This window comes from Coregonus clupeaformis, unplaced genomic scaffold, assembly GCF_020615455.1.
Source record: "Coregonus clupeaformis isolate EN_2021a unplaced genomic scaffold, ASM2061545v1 scaf0386, whole genome shotgun sequence".
NCBI classification, from domain to species: domain Eukaryota; kingdom Metazoa; phylum Chordata; class Actinopteri; order Salmoniformes; family Salmonidae; genus Coregonus; species Coregonus clupeaformis.
This window is the reverse complement of record NW_025533841.1, coordinates 189,872-214,938: the sequence shown is the minus strand read 5'-3', so window position 1 is coordinate 214,938 and position 25,067 is coordinate 189,872. Positions and strand designations below refer to the sequence as shown.

At 39.7% G+C, this 25,067-nt stretch overlaps 1 protein-coding gene across 1 annotated transcript in view; it reads left to right on the top strand.

The window, feature by feature from the left end:
• Positions 1–25,067, top strand: part of LOC121558326 (probable serine carboxypeptidase CPVL) — a 36,361-nt gene that overhangs the window by 1,201 nt on the left and 10,093 nt on the right. The window contains exon 4 of the mRNA XM_041871726.2: positions 309–423. Coding sequence (XP_041727660.1) covers positions 309–423 — 115 coding nt within the window. The remainder of the gene's footprint in view (positions 1–308; positions 424–25,067) is intronic.

Here is a 25,067-nt window from a genome sequence, read left to right as displayed (position 1 = left end):
GTAAAGGACTATGTGAATCAGGGCAGAGTTTTATTTGGATTGTACATTTCAACATGTTTCAGAAAACTTAACGAAAGACTTATAGCCCCTTTAAAGTAAGTACAAAACAAGTCCTTTATGCTACCCACATTACCAAGGTCCTAGTAATAAAACAGTGTTTTTACTTCATGACTGTGTGTCAACGACTTAGCCACAAGGTGACAGTGTTGTATTAGAAGGTTTTTGGGTTGAGGCCTGTCACTAAGATAGCTCCAGCATCCACTATTAGATATCCACTAACTTGTGTCTGTCTGTCTGTCTCTCTGCAGGAGAGGCCTGAGACCGCTCCAGTCCTGCTGTGGCTACAGGGGGGTCCTGGGGGCACCTCTATGTTTGGGCTGTTTGTAGAACATGGACCCTACGTTGTATTGAAGAACCTAACAGGTACCAACATGGCCACATGTCTCTGGACTGACCCCTGTCTACTGTATAATAATATGTCTCTGTACTGACCCCTGTCTACTGTATAATAACATGTCTCTGTACTGACCCCTGTCTACTGTATAATAACATGTCTCTGTACGGATCCCTGTCTACTGTATAATAACACGTCTTTGTACTGACCCCTGTCTACTGTATAATAACATGTCTCTGGACTGACCCCTGTCTACTGTATAATAACATGTCTCTGTACTGATCCCTGTCTACTGTATAATAACACTTCTCTGTACTGACCCCTGTCTACTGTATAATAATATGTCTCTGTACTGATCCCTGTCTACTGTATAATAACACGTCTCTGTACTGACCCCTGTCTACTGTATAATAACACTTCTCTGTACTGACCCCTGTCTACTGTATAATAATATGTCTCTGGACTGACCCCTGTCTACTGTATAATAACATGTCTCTGTACTGACCCCTGTCTACTGTATAATAACACGTCTCTGTACTGACCCCTGTCTACTGTATAATAACACGTCTCTGTACTGACCCCTGTCTACTGTATAATAACATGTCTCTGTACTGACCCCTGTTGTAATATGCTACTGTATAATAACATGTCTCTGTACTGACCCCTGTCTACTGTATAATAACATGTCTACTGTATAATAACATGTCTCTGTACTGACCCCTGTCTACTGTATAATAACATGTCTACTGTATAATAACATGTCTCTGTACTGACCCCTGTCTACTGTATAATAACATGTCTACTGTATAATAACATGTCTCTGTACTGACCCCTGTCTACTGTATAATAACACGTCTCTGTACTGACCCCTGTCTACTGTATAATAACATGTCTACTGTATAATAACACGTCTCTGTACTGACCCCTGTCTACTGTATAATAACATGTCTCTGGACTGACCCCTGTCTACTGTATAATAACATGTCTCTGGACTGACCCCTGTCTACTGTATAATAACATGTCTACTGTATAATAACATGTCTCTGGACTGACCCCTGTCTACTGTATAATAACATGTCTCTGTACTGACCCCTGTCTACTGTATAATAACATGTCTACTGTATAATAACATGTCTCTGTACTGATCCCTGTCTACTGTATAATAACATGTCTCTGTACTGACCCCTGTCTACTGTATAATAACATGTCTCTGTACTGACCCCTGTCTACTGTATAATAACATGTCTACTGTATAATTACATGTCTACTGTATAATAACATGTCTCTGTACTGACCCCCTGTCTACTGTATAATAACATGTCTCTGGACTGACCCCTGTCTACTGTATAATAACATGTCTACTGTATAATAACACGTCTCTGGACTGACCCCTGTCTACTGTATAATAACATGTCTACTGTATAATAACATGTCTACTGTATAATAACATGTCTCTGTACTGACCCCTGTCTACTGTATAATAACATGTCTCTGGACTGACCCCTGTCTACTGTATAATAAAATGTCTACTGTATAATAACACGTCTCTGGACTGACCCCTGTCTACTGTATAATAACATGTCTCTGGACTGACCCCTGTCTACTGTATAATAACATGTCTCTGTACTGATCCCTGTCTACTGTATAATAACACTTCTCTGTACTGACCCCTGTCTACTGTATAATAATATGTCTCTGTACTGATCCCTGTCTACTGTATAATAACACGTCTCTGTACTGACCCCTGTCTACTGTATAATAACACTTCTCTGTACTGACCCCTGTCTACTGTATAATAATATGTCTCTGGACTGACCCCTGTCTACTGTATAATAACATGTCTCTGGACTGACCCCTGTCTACTGTATAATAACATGTCTACTGTATAATAACATGTCTCTGGACTGACCCCTGTCTACTGTATAATAACATGTCTCTGTACTGACCCCTGTCTACTGTATAATAACATGTCTACTGTATAATAACATGTCTCTGTACTGATCCCTGTCTACTGTATAATAACATGTCTCTGTACTGACCCCTGTCTACTGTATAATAACATGTCTCTGTACTGACCCCTGTCTACTGTATAATAACATGTCTACTGTATAATAACATGTCTCTGTACTGACCCCTGTCTACTGTATAATAACATGTCTCTGGACTTACCCCTGTCTACTGTATAATAACATGTCTACTGTATAATAACACGTCTCTGGACTGACCCCTGTCTACTGTATAATAACATGTCTACTGTATAATAACATGTCTCTGTACTGACCCCTGTCTACTGTATAATAACATGTCTCTGGACTGACCCCTGTCTACTGTATAATAAAATGTCTACTGTATAATAACACGTCTCTGGACTGACCCCTGTCTACTGTATAATAACATGTCTCTGGACTGACCCCTGTCTACTGTATAATAACATGTCTCTGTACTGATCCCTGTCTACTGTATAATAACACTTCTCTGTACTGACCCCTGTCTACTGTATAATAATATGTCTCTGTACTGATCCCTGTCTACTGTATAATAACACGTCTCTGTACTGACCCCTGTCTACTGTATAATAACATGTCTCTGGACTGACCCCTGTCTACTGTATAATAACATGTCTCTGTACTGATCCCTGTCTACTGTATAATAACATGTCTCTGTACTGACCCCTGTCTACTGTATAATAACATGTCTCTGGACTGACCCCTGTCTACTGTATAATAACATGTCTACTGTATAATAACACTTCTCTGTACTGACCCCTGTCTACTGTATAATAATATGTCTCTGTACTGATCCCTGTCTACTGTATAATAACACGTCTCTGTACTGACCCCTGTCTACTGTATAATAACATGTCTCTGGACTGACCCCTGTCTACTGTATAATAATATGTCTCTGGACTGACCCCTGTCTACTGTATAATAACATGTCTCTGTACTGACCCCTGTCTACTGTATAATAACACGTCTCTGTACTGACCCCTGTCTACTGTATAATAACACGTCTCTGTACTGACCCCTGTCTACTGTATAATAAGACGTCTCTGTACTGACCCCTGTCTACTGTATAATAACATGTCTCTGTACTGACCCCTGTCTACTGTATAATAACATGTCTACTGTATAATAACATGTCTCTGTACTGACCCCTGTCTACTGTATAATAACATGTCTACTGTATAATAACATGTCTCTGTACTGACCCCTGTCTACTGTATAATAACATGTCTACTGTATAATAACATGTCTCTGTACTGACCCCTGTCTACTGTATAATAACATGTCTCTGTACTGACCCCTGTCTACTGTATAATAACACATCTCTGTACTGACCCCTGTCTACTGTATAATAACATGTCTACTGTATAATAACACGTCTCTGTACTGACCCCTGTCTACTGTATAATAACATGTCTCTGGACTGACCCCTGTCTACTGTATAATAACATGTCTCTGGACTGACCCCTGTCTACTGTATAATAACATGTCTACTGTATAATAACATGTCTCTGGACTGACCCCTGTCTACTGTATAATAACATGTCTACTGTATAATAACATGTCTCTGTACTGATCCCTGTCTACTGTATAATAACATGTCTCTGTACTGACCCCTGTCTACTGTATAATAACATGTCTCTGTACTGACCCCCTGTCTACTGTATAATAACATGTCTACTGTATAATTACATGTCTACTGTATAATAACATGTCTCTGTACTGACCCCCTGTCTACTGTATAATAACATGTCTCTGGACTGACCCCTGTCTACTGTATAATAACATGTCTACTGTATAATAACATGTCTCTGTACTGACCCCTGTCTACTGTATAATAACATGTCTACTGTATAATAACACGTCTCTGTACTGACCCCTGTCTACTGTATAATAACACGTCTCTGTACTGACCCCTGTCTACTGTATAGTAACACGTCTCTGTACTGACCCCTGTCTACTGTTTAATAACATGTCTACTGTATAATAACATGTCTCTGGACTGACCCCTGTCTACTGTATAATAACATGTCTCTGGACTGACCCCTGTCTACTGTATAATAACATGTCTCTGGACTGACCCCTGTCTACTGTATAATAAGACGTCTCTGGACTGACCCCTGTCTACTGTATAATAACATGTCTACTGTATAATAACATGTCTCTGTACTGACCCCTGTCTACTGTATAATAACATGTCTCTGTACTGACCCCTGTCTACTGTATAATAACACGTCTCTGTACTGACCCCTGTCTACTGTATAATAACACGTCTCTGGACTGACCCCTGTCTACTGTATAATAATATGTCTCTGTACTGACCCCTGTCTACTGTATAATAATATGTCTCTGTACTGACCCCTGTCTACTGTATAATAACATGTCTCTGTACTGACCCCTGTCTACTGTATAATAACACGTCTCTGGACTGACCCCTGTCTACTGTATAATAACATGTCTACTGTATAATAACATGTCTCTGTACTGACCCCTGTCTACTGTATAATAATATGTCTCTGTACTGACCCCTGTCTACTGTATAATAACATGTCTCTGGACTGACCCCTGTCTACTGTATAATAACATGTCTCTGGACTGACCCCTGTCTACTGTATAATAACATGTCTACTGTATAATAATATGTCTCTGTACTGACCCCCTGTCTACTGTATAATAACATGTCTACTGTATAATAACACGTCTCTGGACTGACCCCTGTCTACTGTATAATAACATGTCTACTGTATAATAATATGTCTCTGTACTGACCCCTGTCTACTGTATAATAATATGTCTCTGTACTGACCCCTGTCTACTGTATAATAACATGTCTCTGTACTGACCCCTGTCTACTGTATAATAACATGTCTACTGTATAATTACATGTCTACTGTATAATAACATGTCTCTGTACTGACCCCTGTCTACTGTATAATAACATGTCTCTGGACTGACCCCTGTCTACTGTATAATAACATGTCTACTGTATAATAACATGTCTCTGTACTGACCCCTGTCTACTGTATAATAACATGTCTACTGTATAATAACACGTCTCTGTACTGACCCCTGTCTACTGTATAATAACACGTCTCTGTACTGACCCCCTGTCTACTGTATAGTAACACGTCTCTGTACTGACCCCTGTCTACTGTTTAATAACATGTCTACTGTATAATAACATGTCTCTGGACTGACCCCTGTCTACTGTATAATAACATGTCTCTGGACTGACCCCTGTCTACTGTATAATAACATGTCTCTGGACTGACCCCTGTCTACTGTATAATAAGACGTCTCTGGACTGACCCCTGTCTACTGTATAATAACATGTCTACTGTATAATAACATGTCTCTGTACTGACCCCCTGTCTACTGTATAATAACATGTCTCTGTACTGACCCCTGTCTACTGTATAATAACACGTCTCTGTACTGACCCCTGTCTACTGTATAATAACACGTCTCTGGACTGACCCCTGTCTACTGTATAATAATATGTCTCTGTACTGACCCCTGTCTACTGTATAATAATATGTCTCTGTACTGACCCCTGTCTACTGTATAATAACATGTCTCTGTACTGACCCCTGTCTACTGTATAATAACACGTCTCTGGACTGACCCCTGTCTACTGTATAATAACATGTCTACTGTATAATAACATGTCTCTGTACTGACCCCTGTCTACTGTATAATAATATGTCTCTGTACTGACCCCTGTCTACTGTATAATAACATGTCTCTGGACTGACCCCTGTCTACTGTATAATAACATGTCTCTGGACTGACCCCTGTCTACTGTATAATAACATGTCTACTGTATAATAATATGTCTCTGTACTGACCCCTGTCTACTGTATAATAACATGTCTACTGTATAATAACACGTCTCTGGACTGACCCCTGTCTACTGTATAATAACATGTCTACTGTATAATAATATGTCTCTGTACTGACCCCTGTCTACTGTATAATAATATGTCTCTGTACTGACCCCTGTCTACTGTATAATAACACGTCTCTGGACTGACCCCTGTCTACTGTATAATAACACGTCTCTGGACTGACCCCTGTCTACTGTATAATAACATGTCTCTGTACTGACCCCTGTCTACTGTATAATAACACGTCTCTGTACTGACCCCTGTCTACTGTATAATAATATGTCTCTGTACTGACCCCTGTCTACTGTATAATAACATGTCTCTGTACTGACCCCTATCTACTGTATAATAACATGTCTCTGTACTGACCCCTGTCTACTGTATAATAACACGTCTCTGTACTGACCCCTGTCTACTGTATAATAACATGTCAACTGTATAATAACACGTCTCTGGACTGACCCCTGTCTACTGTATAATAACATGTCTCTGTACTGACCCCTGTCTACTGTATAATAACATGTCTACTGTATAATAACATGTCTCTGGACTGACCCCCTGTCTACTGTATAATAACATGTCTACTGTATAATAACATGTCTCTGTACTGACCCCTGTCTACTGTATAATAACACGTCTCTGTACTGACCCCTGTCTACTGTATAATAACATGTCTCTGGACTGACCCCTGTCTACTGTATAATAACATGTCTCTGTACTGACCCCCTGTCTACTGTATAATAACATGTCTCTGTACTGACCCCTGTCAACTGTATAATAACATGTCTCTGTACTGACCCCTGTCTACTGTATAATAACATGTCTCTGGACTGACCCCTGTCTACTGTATAATAACATGTCTACTGTATAATAACACGTCTCTGGACTGACCCCTGTCTACTGTATAATAACATGTCTCTGTACTGACCCCTGTCTACTGTATAATAACATGTCTCTGTACTGACCCCTGTCTACTGTATAATAACATGTCTCTGGACTGACCCCTGTCTACTGTATAATAACATGTCTACTGTATAATAACACGTCTCTGGACTGACCCCTGTCTACTGTATAATAACATGTCTACTGTATAATAACATGTCTACTGTATAATAACATGTCTCTGTACTGACCCCTGTCTACTGTATAATAACATGTCTCTGTACTGACCCCTGTCTACTGTATAATAACATGTCTACTGTATAATAACATGTCTCTGTACTGATCCCTGTCTACTGTATAATAACATGTCTCTGTACTGACCCCTGTCTACTGTATAATAACATGTCTCTGGACTGACCCCTGTCTACTGTATAATAACATGTCTCTGGACTGACCCCTGTCTACTGTATAATAACATGTCTACTGTATAATAACATGTCTCTGGACTGACCCCTGTCTACTGTATAATAACATGTCTCTGTACTGACCCCTGTCTACTGTATAATAACATGTCTACTGTATAATAACATGTCTCTGTACTGATCCCTGTCTACTGTATAATAACATGTCTCTGTACTGACCCCTGTCTACTGTATAATAACATGTCTCTGTACTGACCCCTGTCTACTGTATAATAACATGTCTACTGTATAATTACATGTCTACTGTATAATAACATGTCTCTGTACTGACCCCTGTCTACTGTATAATAACATGTCTCTGGACTGACCCCTGTCTACTGTATAATAACATGTCTACTGTATAATAACACGTCTCTGGACTGACCCCTGTCTACTGTATAATAACATGTCTACTGTATAATAACATGTCTACTGTATAATAACATGTCTCTTTACTGACCCCTGTCTACTGTATAATAACATGTCTCTGGACTGACCCCTGTCTACTGTATAATAACATGTCTACTGTATAATAACATGTCTCTGTACTGACCCCTGTCTACTGTATAATAACATGTCTACTGTATAATAACACGTCTCTGTACTGACCCCTGTCTACTGTATAATAACACGTCTCTGTACTGACCCCTGTCTACTGTATAGTAACACGTCTCTGTACTGACCCCTGTCTACTGTTTAATAACATGTCTACTGTATAATAACATGTCTCTGGACTGACCCCTGTCTACTGTATAATAACATGTCTCTGGACTGACCCCTGTCTACTGTATAATAACATGTCTCTGGACTGACCCCTGTCTACTGTATAATAAGACGTCTCTGGACTGACCCCTGTCTACTGTATAATAACATGTCTACTGTATAATAACATGTCTCTGTACTGACCCCTGTCTACTGTATAATAACATGTCTCTGTACTGACCCCTGTCTACTGTATAATAACACGTCTCTGTACTGACCCCTGTCTACTGTATAATAACACGTCTCTGGACTGACCCCTGTCTACTGTATAATAATATGTCTCTGTACTGACCCCTGTCTACTGTATAATAATATGTCTCTGTACTGACCCCTGTCTACTGTATAATAACATGTCTCTGTACTGACCCCTGTCTACTGTATAATAACACGTCTCTGGACTGACCCCTGTCTACTGTATAATAACATGTCTACTGTATAATAACATGTCTCTGTACTGACCCCTGTCTACTGTATAATAATATGTCTCTGTACTGACCCCTGTCTACTGTATAATAACATGTCTCTGGACTGACCCCTGTCTACTGTATAATAACATGTCTCTGGACTGACCCCTGTCTACTGTATAATAACATGTCTACTGTATAATAATATGTCTCTGTACTGACCCCTGTCTACTGTATAATAACATGTCTACTGTATAATAACACGTCTCTGGACTGACCCCTGTCTACTGTATAATAACATGTCTACTGTATAATAATATGTCTCTGTACTGACCCCTGTCTACTGTATAATAATATGTCTCTGTACTGACCCCCTGTCTACTGTATAATAACACGTCTCTGGACTGACCCCTGTCTACTGTATAATAACACGTCTCTGGACTGACCCCTGTCTACTGTATAATAACATGTCTCTGTACTGACCCCTGTCTACTGTATAATAACACGTCTCTGTACTGACCCCTGTCTACTGTATAATAATATGTCTCTGTACTGACCCCTGTCTACTGTATAATAACATGTCTCTGTACTGACCCCTGTCTACTGTATAATAACACGTCTCTGGACTGACCCCTGTCTACTGTATAATAACATGTCTACTGTATAATAACATGTCTCTGTACTGACCCCTGTCTACTGTATAATAATGTCTCTGTACTGACCCCTGTCTACTGTATAATAACATGTCTCTGGACTGACCCCTGTCTACTGTATAATAACATGTCTCTGGACTGACCCCTGTCTACTGTATAATAACATGTCTACTGTATAATAATATGTCTCTGTACTGACCCCTGTCTACTGTATAATAACATGTCTACTGTATAATAACACGTCTCTGGACTGACCCCTGTCTACTGTATAATAACATGTCTACTGTATAATAATATGTCTCTGTACTGACCCCTGTCTACTGTATAATAATATGTCTCTGTACTGACCCCTGTCTACTGTATAATAACACGTCTCTGGACTGACCCCTGTCTACTGTATAATAACACGTCTCTGGACTGACCCCTGTCTACTGTATAATAACATGTCTCTGTACTGACCCCTGTCTACTGTATAATAACACGTCTCTGTACTGACCCCTGTCTACTGTATAATAATATGTCTCTGTACTGACCCCTGTCTACTGTATAATAACATGTCTCTGTACTGACCCCTGTCTACTGTATAATAACACGTCTCTGTACTGACCCCTGTCTACTGTATAATAACATGTCAACTGTATAATAACACGTCTCTGGACTGACCCCTGTCTATTGTATAATAACATGTCTCTGTACTGACCCCTGTCTACTGTATAATAACATGTCTACTGTATAATAACACGTCTCTGGACTGACCCCTGTCTACTGTATAATAACATGTCTACTGTATAATAACATGTCTCTGTACTGACCCCTGTCTACTGTATAATAACACGTCTCTGTACTGACCCCTGTCTACTGTATAATAACATGTCTCTGGACTGACCCCTGTCTACTGTATAATAACATGTCTCTGTACTGACCCCTGTCTACTGTATAATAACATGTCTCTGTACTGACCCCTGTCTACTGTATAATAACATGTCTCTGTACTGACCCCTGTCTACTGTATAATAACATGTCTCTGGACTGACCCCTGTCTACTGTATAATAACATGTCTCTGTACTGACCCCTGTCTACTGTATAATAACATGTCTCTGTACTGACCCCTGTCTACTGTATAATAACATGTCTCTGTACTGACCCCTGTCTACTGTATAATAACATGTCTCTGGACTGACCCCTGTCTACTGTATAATAACATGTCTACTGTATAATAACACGTCTCTGGACTGACCCCTGTCTACTGTATAATAACATGTCTACTGTATAATAACATGTCTACTGTATAATAACATGTCTCTGTACTGACCCCTGTCTACTGTATAATAACATGTCTCTGTACTGACCCCTGTCTACTGTATAATAACATGTCTCTGTACTGACCCCTGTCTACTGTATAATAACATGTCTCTGGACTGACCCCTGTCTACTGTATAATAACATGTCTCTGGACTGACCCCTGTCTACTGTATAATAACATGTCTACTGTATAATAACATGTCTCTGGACTGACCCCTGTCTACTGTATAATAACATGTCTCTGTACTGACCCCCTGTCTACTGTATAATAACATGTCTACTGTATAATAACATGTCTCTGTACTGATCCCTGTCTACTGTATAATAACATGTCTCTGTACTGACCCCTGTCTACTGTATAATAACATGTCTCTGTACTGACCCCTGTCTACTGTATAATAACATGTCTACTGTATAATTACATGTCTACTGTATAATAACATGTCTCTGTACTGACCCCTGTCTACTGTATAATAACATGTCTCTGGACTGACCCCTGTCTACTGTATAATAACATGTCTACTGTATAATAACATGTCTCTGTACTGACCCCTGTCTACTGTATAATAACATGTCTCTGGACTGACCCCTGTCTACTGTATAATAACATGTCTACTGTATAATAACATGTCTCTGGACTGACCCCTGTCTACTGTATAATAACATGTCTCTGTACTGACCCCTGTCTACTGTATAATAACATGTCTACTGTATAATAACATGTCTCTGTACTGATCCCTGTCTACTGTATAATAACATGTCTCTGTACTGACCCCTGTCTACTGTATAATAACATGTCTCTGTACTGACCCCTGTCTACTGTATAATAACATGTCTACTGTATAATTACATGTCTACTGTATAATAACATGTCTCTGTACTGACCCCTGTCTACTGTATAATAACATGTCTCTGGACTGACCCCTGTCTACTGTATAATAACATGTCTACTGTATAATAACATGTCTCTGTACTGACCCCTGTCTACTGTATAATAACATGTCTCTGGACTGACCCCTGTCTACTGTATAATAACATGTCTACTGTATAATAACATGTCTCTGTACTGACCCCTGTCTACTGTATAATAACATGTCTACTGTATAATAACACGTCTCTGTACTGACCCCTGTCTACTGTATAATAACACGTCTCTGTACTGACCCCTGTCTACTGTATAGTAACACGTCTCTGTACTGACCCCTGTCTACTGTTTAATAACATGTCTACTGTATAATAACATGTCTCTGGACTGACCCCTGTCTACTGTATAATAACATGTCTCTGGACTGACCCCTGTCTACTGTATAATAACATGTCTCTGGACTGACCCCTGTCTACTGTATAATAAGACGTCTCTGGACTGACCCCTGTCTACTGTATAATAACATGTCTACTGTATAATAACATGTCTCTGTACTGACCCCTGTCTACTGTATAATAACATGTCTCTGTACTGACCCCTGTCTACTGTATAATAACACGTCTCTGTACTGACCCCTGTCTACTGTATAATAACACGTCTCTGGACTGACCCCTGTCTACTGTATAATAATATGTCTCTGTACTGACCCCTGTCTACTGTATAATAATATGTCTCTGTACTGACCCCTGTCTACTGTATAATAACATGTCTCTGTACTGACCCCTGTCTACTGTATAATAACACGTCTCTGGACTGACCCCTGTCTACTGTATAATAACATGTCTACTGTATAATAACATGTCTCTGTACTGACCCCTGTCTACTGTATAATAATATGTCTCTGTACTGACCCCTGTCTACTGTATAATAACATGTCTCTGGACTGACCCCTGTCTACTGTATAATAACATGTCTCTGGACTGACCCCTGTCTACTGTATAATAACATGTCTACTGTATAATAATATGTCTCTGTACTGACCCCTGTCTACTGTATAATAACATGTCTACTGTATAATAACACGTCTCTGGACTGACCCCTGTCTACTGTATAATAACATGTCTACTGTATAATAATATGTCTCTGTACTGACCCCCTGTCTACTGTATAATAATATGTCTCTGTACTGACCCCTGTCTACTGTATAATAACACGTCTCTGGACTGACCCCTGTCTACTGTATAATAACACGTCTCTGGACTGACCCCTGTCTACTGTATAATAACATGTCTCTGTACTGACCCCTGTCTACTGTATAATAACACGTCTCTGTACTGACCCCTGTCTACTGTATAATAATATGTCTCTGTACTGACCCCTGTCTACTGTATAATAACATGTCTCTGTACTGACCCCTGTCTACTGTATAATAACATGTCTCTGTACTGACCCCTGTCTACTGTATAATAACACGTCTCTGTACTGACCCCTGTCTACTGTATAATAACATGTCTACTGTATAATAACACGTCTCTGGACTGACCCCTGTCTACTGTATAATAACATGTCTCTGTACTGACCCCTGTCTACTGTATAATAACATGTCTACTGTATAATAACACGTCTCTGGACTGACCCCTGTCTACTGTATAATAACATGTCTACTGTATAATAACATGTCTCTGTACTGACCCCTGTCTACTGTATAATAACACGTCTCTGTACTGACCCCTGTCTACTGTATAATAACATGTCTCTGGACTGACCCCTGTCTACTGTATAATAACATGTCTCTGTACTGACCCCTGTCTACTGTATAATAACATGTCTCTGTACTGACCCCTGTCTACTGTATAATAACATGTCTCTGTACTGACCCCTGTCTACTGTATAATAACATGTCTCTGGACTGACCCCTGTCTACTGTATAATAACATGTCTACTGTATAATAACACGTCTCTGGACTGACCCCTGTCTACTGTATAATAACATGTCTCTGTACTGACCCCTGTCTACTGTATAATAACATGTCTCTGTACTGACCCCTGTCTACTGTATAATAACATGTCTCTGGACTGACCCCTGTCTACTGTATAATAACATGTCTACTGTATAATAACACGTCTCTGGACTGACCCCTGTCTACTGTATAATAACATGTCTACTGTATAATAACATGTCTACTGTATAATAACATGTCTCTGTACTGACCCCTGTCTACTGTATAATAACATGTCTCTGTACTGACCCCTGTCTACTGTATAATAACATGTCTCTGTACTGACCCCTGTCTACTGTATAATAACATGTCTCTGGACTGACCCCTGTCTACTGTATAATAACATGTCTACTGTATAATAACACGTCGCTGGACTGACCCCTGTCTACTGTATAATAACATGTCTACTGTATAATAACACGTCTCTGGACTGACCCCTGTCTACTGTATAATAACATGTCTCTGTACTGACCCCTGTCTACTGTATAATAACATGTCTACTGTATAATAACATGTCTCTGGACTGACCCCTGTCTACTGTATAATAACATGTCTACTGTATAATAACATGTCTCTGGACTGACCCCTGTCTACTGTATAATAACATGTCTACTGTATAATAACACGTCTCTGTACTGACCCCTGTCTACTGTATAATAACACGTCTCTGTACTGACCCCTGTCTACTGTATAATAACATGTCTCTGTACTGACCCCTGTCTACTGTATAATAACACGTCTCTGGACTGACCCCTGTCTACTGTATAATAACATGTCTACTGTATAATAACACGTCTCTGTACTGACCCCTGTCTACTGTATAATAATATGTCTCTGTACTGACCCCTGTCTACTGTATAATAACATGTCTCTGTACTGACCCCTGTCTACTGTATAATAACATGTCTCTGTACTGACCCCTGTCTACTGTATAATAACATGTCTCTGTACTGACCCCTGTCTACTGTATAATAATATGTCTCTGTACTGACCCCTGTCTACTGTATAATAACATGTCTCTGTACTGACCCCTGTCTACTGTATAATAACATGTCTCTGTACTGACCCCTGTCTACTGTATAATAACACGTCTCTGTACTGACCCCTGTCTACTGTATAATAACACTTCTCTGTACTGACCCCTGTCTACTGTATAATAATATGTCTCTGTACTGACCCCTGTCTACTGTATAATAATATGTCTCTGTACTGACCCCTGTCTACTGTATAATAATATGTCTCTGTACTGACTTCTGTCTACTGTATAATAACATGTCTCTGTACTGACCCCTGTCTACTGTATAATAACATGTCTACTGTATAATAACATGTCTCTGTACTGACCCCTGTCTACTGTATAATAACATGTCTACTGTATAATAACACTTCTCTGGACTGACCCCTGTCTACTGTATAATAACATGTCTCTGTACTGACCCCTGTCTACTGTATAATAACACTTCTCTGTACTGACCCCTGTCTACTGTATAATAACATGTCTCTGTACTGACCCCTGTCTACTGTATAATAACACTTCTCTGTACTGACCCCTGTCTACTGTATAATAATGTCTCTGTACTGACCCCTGTCTACTGTATAATAACATGTCTCTGTACTGACCCCTGTCTACTGTATAATAACATGTCTCTGTACTGACCCCTGTCTACTGTATAATAACATGTCTCTGTACTGACCCCTGTCTACTGTATAATAACACGTCTCTGAACTGACCCCTGTCTACTGTATAATAACATGTCTCTGTGGGAGGGAATGGCCGGCAGGGGATGTAGATCAGTTGGTAGAGCATGGCGTTTGCAACGCCAGGGTTGTGGGTTCGATAAAATAATGTACAGTGGGGAAAAAAAGTATTTAGTCAGCCACCAATTGTGCAAGTTCTCCCACTTAAAAAGATGAGAGAGGCCTGTAATTTTCATCATAGGTACATAACAACTATGACAGACGAATTGAGGAAAGAAAATCCAGAAAATCACATTGTAGGATTTTTTATGAATTTATTTGCAAATTATGGTGGAAAATAAGTATTTGGTCACCTACAAACAATCAAGATTTCTGGCTCTCACAGACCTGTAACTTCTTCTTTAAGAGGCTCCTCTGTCCTCCACTCGTTACCTGTATTAATGGCACCTGTTTGAACTTGTTATCAGTATAAAAGACACCTGTCCACAACCTCAAACAGTCACACTCCAAACTCCACTATGGCCAAGACCAAAGAGCTGTCAAAGGACACCAGAAACAAAATTGTAGACCTGCACCAGGCTGGGAAGACTGAATCTGCAATAGGTAAGCAGCTTGGTTTGAAGAAATCAACTGTGGGAGCAATTATTAGGAAATGGAAGACATACAAGACCACTGATAATCTCCCTCGATCTGGGGCTCCACGCAAGATCTCACACCGTGGGGTCAAAATGATCACAAGAACGGTGAGCAAAAATCCCAGAACCACACGGGGGGACCTAGTGAATGACCTGCAGAGAGCTGGGACCAAAGTAACAAAGCCTACCATCAGTAACACACTACGCCACCAGGGACTCAAATCCTGCAGTGCCAGACGTGTCCCCCTGCTTAAGCCAGTACATGTCCAGGCCCGTCTGAAGTTTGTTAGAGTGCATTTGGATGATCCAGAAGAGGATTGGGAGAATGTCATATGGTCAGATGAAACCAAAATTGAACTTTTTGGTAAAAACTCAACTCGTCGTGTTTGGAGGACAAAGAATGCTGAGTTGCATCCAAAGATCACCATACCTACTGTGAAGCATGGGGGTGGAAACATCATGCTTTGGGCCTGTTTTTCTGCAAAGGGACCAGGACGACTGATCCGTGTAAAGGAAAGAATGAATGGGGCCATGTATCGTGAGATTTTGAGTGAAAACCTCCTTCCATCAGCAAGGGCATTGAAGATGAAACGTGGCTGGGTCTTTCAGCATGACAATGATCCCAAACACACCACCCGGGCAACGAAGGAGTGGCTTCGTAAGAAGCATTTCAAGGTCCTGGAGTGGCCTAGCCAGTCTCCAGATCTTAACCCCATAGAAAATCTTTGGAGGGAGGTGAAAGTCCGTGTTGCCCAGCGACAGCCCCAAAACATCACTGCTCTAGAGGAGATCTGCATGGAGGAATGGGCCAAAATACCAGCAACAGTGTGTGAAAACCTTGTGAAGACTTACAGAAAACGTTTGACCTGTGTCATTGCCAACAAAGGGTATATAACAAAGTATTGAGAAACTTTTGTTATTGACCAAATACTTATTTTCCACCATAATTTGCAAATAAATTCATTAAAAATCCTACAATGTGATTTTCTGGATTTTTTTTTCTCGTTTTGTCTGTCATAGTTGACGTGTACCTATGATGAAAATTGCAGGCCTCTCTCATCTTTTTAAGTGGGAGAACATGCACAATTGGTGGCTGACTAAATACTTTTTTTCCCCACTGTATGTGCTAACTGTAAGTCGCTCTGGATAAGAGCGTCTGCTAAATGACTAAAATGTAAATGTAAATGTACTGACCCCTGTCTACTGTATAATAACATGTCTCTGTACTGACCCCTGTCTACTATATAATAACATGTCTCTGTACTGACCCCTGTCTACTGTATAATAACATGTCTACTGTATAATAACACGTCTCTGGACTGACCCCTGTCTACTGTATAATAACATGTCTACTGTATAATAACACGTCTCTGTACTGACCCCTGTCTACTGTATAATAACACGTCTCTGTACTGACCCCTGTCTACTGTATAATAACATGTCTCTGGACTGACCCCTGTCTACTGTATAATAACATGTCTCTGTACTGATCCCTGTCTACTGTATAATAACATGTCTCTGTACTGACCCCTGTCTACTGTATAATAACATGTCTACTGTATAATTACATGTCTACTGTATAATAACATGTCTCTGTACTGACCCCTGTCTACTGTATAATAACATGTCTCTGGACTGACCCCTGTCTACTGTATAATAACATGTCTACTGTATAATAACACGTCTCTGGACTGACCCCTGTCTACTGTATAATAACATGTCTACTGTATAATAACATGTCTACTGTATAATAACATGTCTCTGTACTGACCCCTGTCTACTGTATAATAACATGTCTACTGTATAATAACATGTCTCTGTACTGACCCCTGTCTACTGTATAATAACATGTCTACTGTATAATAACATGTCTCTGTACTGACCCCCTGTCTACTGTATAATAACATGTCTACTGTATAATAACATGTCTCTGTACTGACCCCTGTCTACTGTATAGTAACACGTCTCTGTACTGACCCCTGTCTACCGTATAATAACACGTCTCTGTACTGACCCCTGTCTACTGTATAATAACATGTCTACTGTATAATAACATGTCTCTGTACTGACCCCTGTCTACTGTATAATAACACGTCTCTGTACTGACCCCTGTCTACTGTATAATAACATGTCTCTGGACTGACCCCTGTCTACTGTATAATAACATGTCTCTGTACTGATCCCTGTCTACTGTATAATAACATGTCTCTGTACTGACCCCTGTCTACTGTATAATAACATGTCTACTGTATAATTACATGTCTACTGTATAATAACATGTCTCTGTACTGACCCCTGTCTACTGTATAATAACATGTCTCTGGACTGACCCCTGTCTACTGTATAATAACATGTCTACTGTATAATAACACGTCTCTGGACTGACCCCTGTCTACTGTATAATAACATGTCTACTGTATAATAACATGTCTACTGTATAATAACATGTCTCTGTACTGACCCCTGTCTACTGTATAATAACATGTCTACTGTATAATAACATGTCTCTGTACTGACCCCTGTCTACTGTATAATAACATGTCTACTGTATAATAACATGTCTCTGTACTGACCCCTGTCTACTGTATAATAACATGTCTACTGTATAATAACATGTCTCTGTACTGACCCCTGTCTACTGTATAGTAACACGTCTCTGTACTGACCCCTGTCTACCGTATAATAACATGTCTCTGTACTGACCCCTGTCTACTGTATAATAACATGTCTACTGTATAATAACATGTCTCTGTACTGACCCCTGTCTACTGTATAATAACACGTCTCTGTACTGACCCCTGTCTACTGTATAGTAACACGTCTCTGTACTGACCCCTGTCTACTGTATAATAACACGTCTCTGTACTGACCCCTGTCTACTGTATAATAACATGTCTACTGTATAATAACATGTCTCTGTACTGACCCCTGTCTACTGACCCCTGTCTACTGTATAATAACATGTCTCTGTACTGACCCCTGTCTACTGTATAGTAACACGTCTCTGTACTGACCCCTGTCTACTGTATAATAACATGTCTCTGTACTGACCCCTGTCTACTGTATAATAACATGTCTACTGTATAATAACATGTCTCTGTACTGACCCCTGTCTACTGTATAATAACACGTCTCTGGACTGACCCCTGTCTACTGTATAATAACACGTCTCTGGACTGACCCCTGTCTACTGTATAATAACATGTCTACTGTATAATAACATGTCTCTGTACTGACCCCTGTCTACTGTATAATAATATGTCTCTGTACTGACCCCTGTCTACTGTATAATAACATGTCTACTGTATAATAACATGTCTACTATATGATAACATGTCTCTTTACTGACCCCTGTCTACTGTATAATAACATGTCTACTGTATAATAACATGTCTCTGTACTGACCCCTGTCTACTGTATAATAACATGTCTACTGTATAATAACATGTCTCTGTACTGACCCCTGTCTACTGTATAATAACATGTCTACTGTATAATAACATGTCTCTGGACTGACCCCTGTCTACTGTATAATAACATGTCTCTGGACTGACCCCTGTCTACTGAATAATAACACGTCTCTGTACTGACCCCTGTCTACTGTATAATAACATGTCTCTGGACTGACCCCTGTCTACTGTATAATAACACTTCTCTGGACTGACCCCTGTCTACTGTATAATAACACGTCTCTGTACTGACCCCTGTCTACTGTATAATAACATGTCTCTGTACTGACCCCTGTCTACTGTATAATAACATGTCTACTGTATAATAACATGTCTCTGTACTGACCCCTGTCTACTGTATAATAACACGTCTCTGGACTGACCCCTGTCTACTGTATAATAACATGTCTCTGTACTGACCCCTGTCTACTGTATAATAACACGTCTCTGGACTGACCCCTGTCTACTGTATAATAACATGTCTACTGTATAATAACATGTCTCTGTACTGACCCCTGTCTACTGTATAATAATATGTCTCTGTACTGACCCCTGTCTACTGTATAATAACATGTCTACTGTATAATAACATGTCTACTATATGATAACATGTCTCTTTACTGACCCCTGTCTACTGTATAATAACATGTCTACTGTATAATAACATGTCTCTGTACTGACCCCTGTCTACTGTATAATAACATGTCTACTGTATAATAACATGTCTCTGGACTGACCCCTGTCTACTGTATAATAACATGTCTACTGTATAATAATATGTCTCTGTACTGACCCCTGTCTACTGTATAATAACACGTCTCTGGACTGACCCCCTGTCTACTGTATAATAACATGTCTACTGTATAATAACATGTCTCTGTACTGACCCCTGTCTACTGTATAATAACATGTCTACTGTATAATAATATGTCTCTGTACTCACCCCTGTCTACTGTATAATAACATGTCTCTGGACTGACCCCTGTCTACTGTATAATAACACTTCTCTGGACTGACCCCTGTCTACTGTATAATAACATGTATACTGTATAATAACATGTCTCTGTACTGACCCATGTCTACTGTATAATAACATGTCTCTGTACTGACTGCTGTCTACTGTATAATAACATGTCTACTATATAATAACATGTCTACTGTATAATAACATGTCTCTGTACTGACCCCCGTCTACTGTATAATAACATGTCTACTGTATAATAACATGTCTCTGGACTGACCCCTGTCTACTGTATAATAACACGTCTCTGTACTGACCCCTGTCTACTGTATAATAACATGTCTACTGTATAATAACATGTCTCTGGACTGACCCCTGTCTACTGTATAATAACATGTCTACTGTATAATAACATGTCTCTGGACTGACCCCTGTCTACTGTATAATAACATGTCTCTGGACTGACCCCTGTCTACTGTATAATAACACGTCTCTGGACTGACCCCTGTCTACTGTATAATAACATGTCTCTGGATTGACCCCTGTCTACTGTATAATAACACGTCTCTGTACTGACCCCTGTCTACTGTATAATAACACATCTCTGTACTGACCCCTGTCTACTGTATAATAACACGTCTCTGGACTGACCCATGTCTACTGTATAATAACATGTCTACTGTATAATAACATGTCTCTGGACTGACCCCTGTCTACTGTATAATAACACGTCTACTGTATAATAACATGTCTCTGGACTGACCCCTGTCTACTGTATAATAACATGTCTACTGTATAATAACATGTCTCTGGACTGACCCCTGTCTACTGTATAATAACATGTCTCTGTACTGACTGCTGTCTACTGTATAATAACATGTCTACTATATAATAACATGTCTACTGTATAATAACATGTCGACTGTATAATAACATGTCTCTGTACTGACCCCTGCCTACTGTATAATAATATGTCTCTGTACTGACCCCTGTCTACTGTATAATAACATGTCTACTGTATAATAACATGTATACTATATGATAACATGTCTCTTTACTGACCCCTGTCTACTGTATAATAACATGTCTACTGTATAATAACATGTCTCTGTACTGACCCCTGTCTACTGTATAATAACATGTCTACTGTATAATAACATGTCTCTGGACTGACCCCTGTCTACTGTATAATAACATGTCTACTGTATAATAACATGTCTCTGGACTGACCCCTGTCTACTGTATAATAACATGTCTACTGTATAATAATATGTCTCTGTACTGACCCCTGTCTACTGTATAATAACACGTCTCTGGACTGACCCCTGTCTACTGTATAATAACATGTCTACTGTATAATAACATGTCTCTGTACTGACCCCTGTCTACTGTATAATAACATGTCTACTGTATAATAATATGTCTCTGTACTGACCCCTGTCTACTGTATAATAACATGTCTCTGGACTGACCCCTGTCTACTGTATAATAACACTTCTCTGGACTGACCCCTGTCTACTGTATAATAACATGTATACTGTATAATAACATGTCTCTGTACTGACCCCTGTCTACTGTATAATAACATGTCTCTGTACTGACTGCTGTCTACTGTATAATAACATGTCTACTATATAATAACATGTCTACTGTATAATAACATGTCTCTGTACTGACCCCTGTCTACTGTATAATAACATGTCTACTGTATAATAACATGTCTCTGGACTGACCCCTGTCTACTGTATAATAACATGTCTACTGTATAATAACATGTCTCTGGACTGACCCCTGTCTACTGTATAATAACATGTCTCTGTACTGACCCCTGTCTACTGTATAATAACATGTCTACTGTATAATAACATGTCTCTGGACTGACCCCTGTCTACTGTATAATAACATGTCTACTGTAATAACATGTCTCTGGACTGACCCCTGTCTACTGTATAATAACATGTCTACTGTATAATAACATGTCTCTGGACTGACCCCTGTCTACTGTATAATAACATGTCTCTGGACTGACCCCTGTCTACTGTATAATAACATGTATACTGTATAATAACATGTCTCTGTACTGACCCCTGTCTACTGTATAATAACATGTCTCTGTACTGACTGCTGTCTACTGTATAATAACATGTCTACTATATAATAACATGTCTACTGTATAATAACATGTCTCTGTACTGACCCCTGTCTACTGTATAATAACATGTCTACTGTATAATAACATGTCTCTGGACTGACCCCCTGTCTACTGTATAATAACATGTCTACTGTATAATAACATGTCTCTGGACTGACCCCTGTCTACTGTATAATAACATGTCTCTGTACTGACCCCTGTCTACTGTATAATAACATGTCTACTGTATAATAACATGTCTCTGGACTGACCCCTGTCTACTGTATAATAACATGTCTACTGTAATAACATGTCTCTGGACTGACCCCTGTCTACTGTATAATAACATGTCTACTGTATAATAACATGTCTCTGGACTGACCCCTGTCTACTGTATAATAACATGTCTCTGGACTGACCCCTGTCTACTGTATAATAACACGTCTCTGGACTGACCCCTGTCTACTGTATAATAACATGTCTCTGGACTGACCCCTGTCTACTGTATAATAACACGTCTCTGTACTGACCCCTGTCTACTGTATAATAACACATCTCTGTACTGACCCCTGTCTACTGTATAATAACACGTCTCTGGACTGACCCCTGTCTACTGTATAATAACACATCTCTGTACTGACCCCTGTCTACTGTATAATAACACGTCTCTGGACTGACCCATGTCTACTGTATAATAACATGTCTACTGTATAATAACATGTCTCTGGACTGACCCCTGTCTACTGTATAATAACACTTCTACTGTATAATAACATGTCTCTGGACTGACCCCTGTCTACTGTATAATAACATGTCTACTGTATAATAACATGTCTCTGGACTGACCCCTGTCTACTGTATAATAACATGTCTCTGTACTGACTGCTGTCTACTGTATAATAACATGTCTACTATATAATAACATGTCTACTGTATAATAACATGTCTCTGTACTGACCCCTGTCTACTGTATAATAACATGTCTACTGTATAATAACATGTCTCTGTACTGACCCCTGTCTACTGTATAATAACATGTCTCTGTACTGACCCCTGTCTACTGTATAATAACATGTCTACTGTATAATAACATGTCTCTGGACTGACCCCTGTCTACTGTATAATAACATGTCTACTGTATAATAACATGTCTCTGGACTGACCCCTGTCTACTGTATAATAACATGTCTACTGTATAATAACATGTCTCTGGACTGACCCCTGTCTACTGTATAATAACACGTCTCTGGACTGACCCCTGTCTACTGTATAATAACATGTCTCTGGACTGACCCCTGTCTACTGTATAATAACACGTCTCTGTACTGACCCCTGTCTACTGTATAATAACATGTCTCTGTACTGACCCCTGTCTACTGTATAATAACATGTCTACTGTATAATAACATGTCTCTGTACTGACCCCTGTCTACTGTATAATAACATGTCTACTGTATAATAACATGTCTCTGTACTGACCCCTGTCTACTGTATAATAACATGTCTCTGTACTGACCCCTGTCTACTGTATAATAACACGTCTCTGGACTGACCCCTGTCTACTGTATAATAACACGTCTACTGTATAATAACACTTCTCTGGACTGACCCCTGTCTACTGTATAATAACATGTCTCTGGACTGACCCCTGTCTACTGTATAATAACACGTCTCTGTACTGACCCCTGTCTACTGTATAATAACATGTCTACTGTATAATAACATGTCTCTGTACTGACCCCTGTCTACTGTATAATAACACGTCTCTGGACTGACCCCTGTCTACTGTATAATAACATGTCTCTGTACTGACCCCTGTCTACTGTATAATAACAAGTCTCTGTACTGACCCCTGTCTACTGTATAATAACATGTCTCTGGACTGACCCCTGTCTACTGTATAATAACACGTCTCTGGACTGACCCCTGTCTACTGTATAATAACATGTCTCTGTACTGACCCCTGTCTACTGTATAATAAGACGTCTCTGGACTGACCCCTGTCTACTGTATAATAACACGTCTCTGGACTGACCCCTGTCTACTCTGTAGTCCTTCATCTCTCTCCATGTATCTCTGTACCTACTGTAGCAGTAGTCCTTCATCTCTCTCCATGTATCTCTGTTCCTACTGTAGCAGTAGTCCTTCATCTCTCTCTCCATGTATCTCTGTTTCTACTGTAGCAGTAGTCCTTCATCTCTCTCCATGTATCTCTGTTTCTACTGTAGCAGTAGTCCTTCATCTCTCTCCATGTATCTCTGTTTCTACTGTAGCAGTAGTCCTTCATCTCTCTCTCCATGTATCTCTGTACCTACTGTAGCAGTAGTCCTTCATCTCTCTCCATGTATCTCTGTACCTACTGTAGCAGTAGTCCTTCATCTCTCTCCATGTATCTCTGTTCCTACTGTAGCAGTAGTCCTTCATCTCTCTCCATGTATCTCTGTACCTACTGTAGCAGTAGTCCTTCATCTCTCTCCATGTATCTCTGTACCTACTGTAGCTGTAGTCCTTCATCTCTCTCCATGTATCTCTGTTTCTACTGTAGCTGTAGTCCTTCATCTCTCTCCATGTATCTCTGT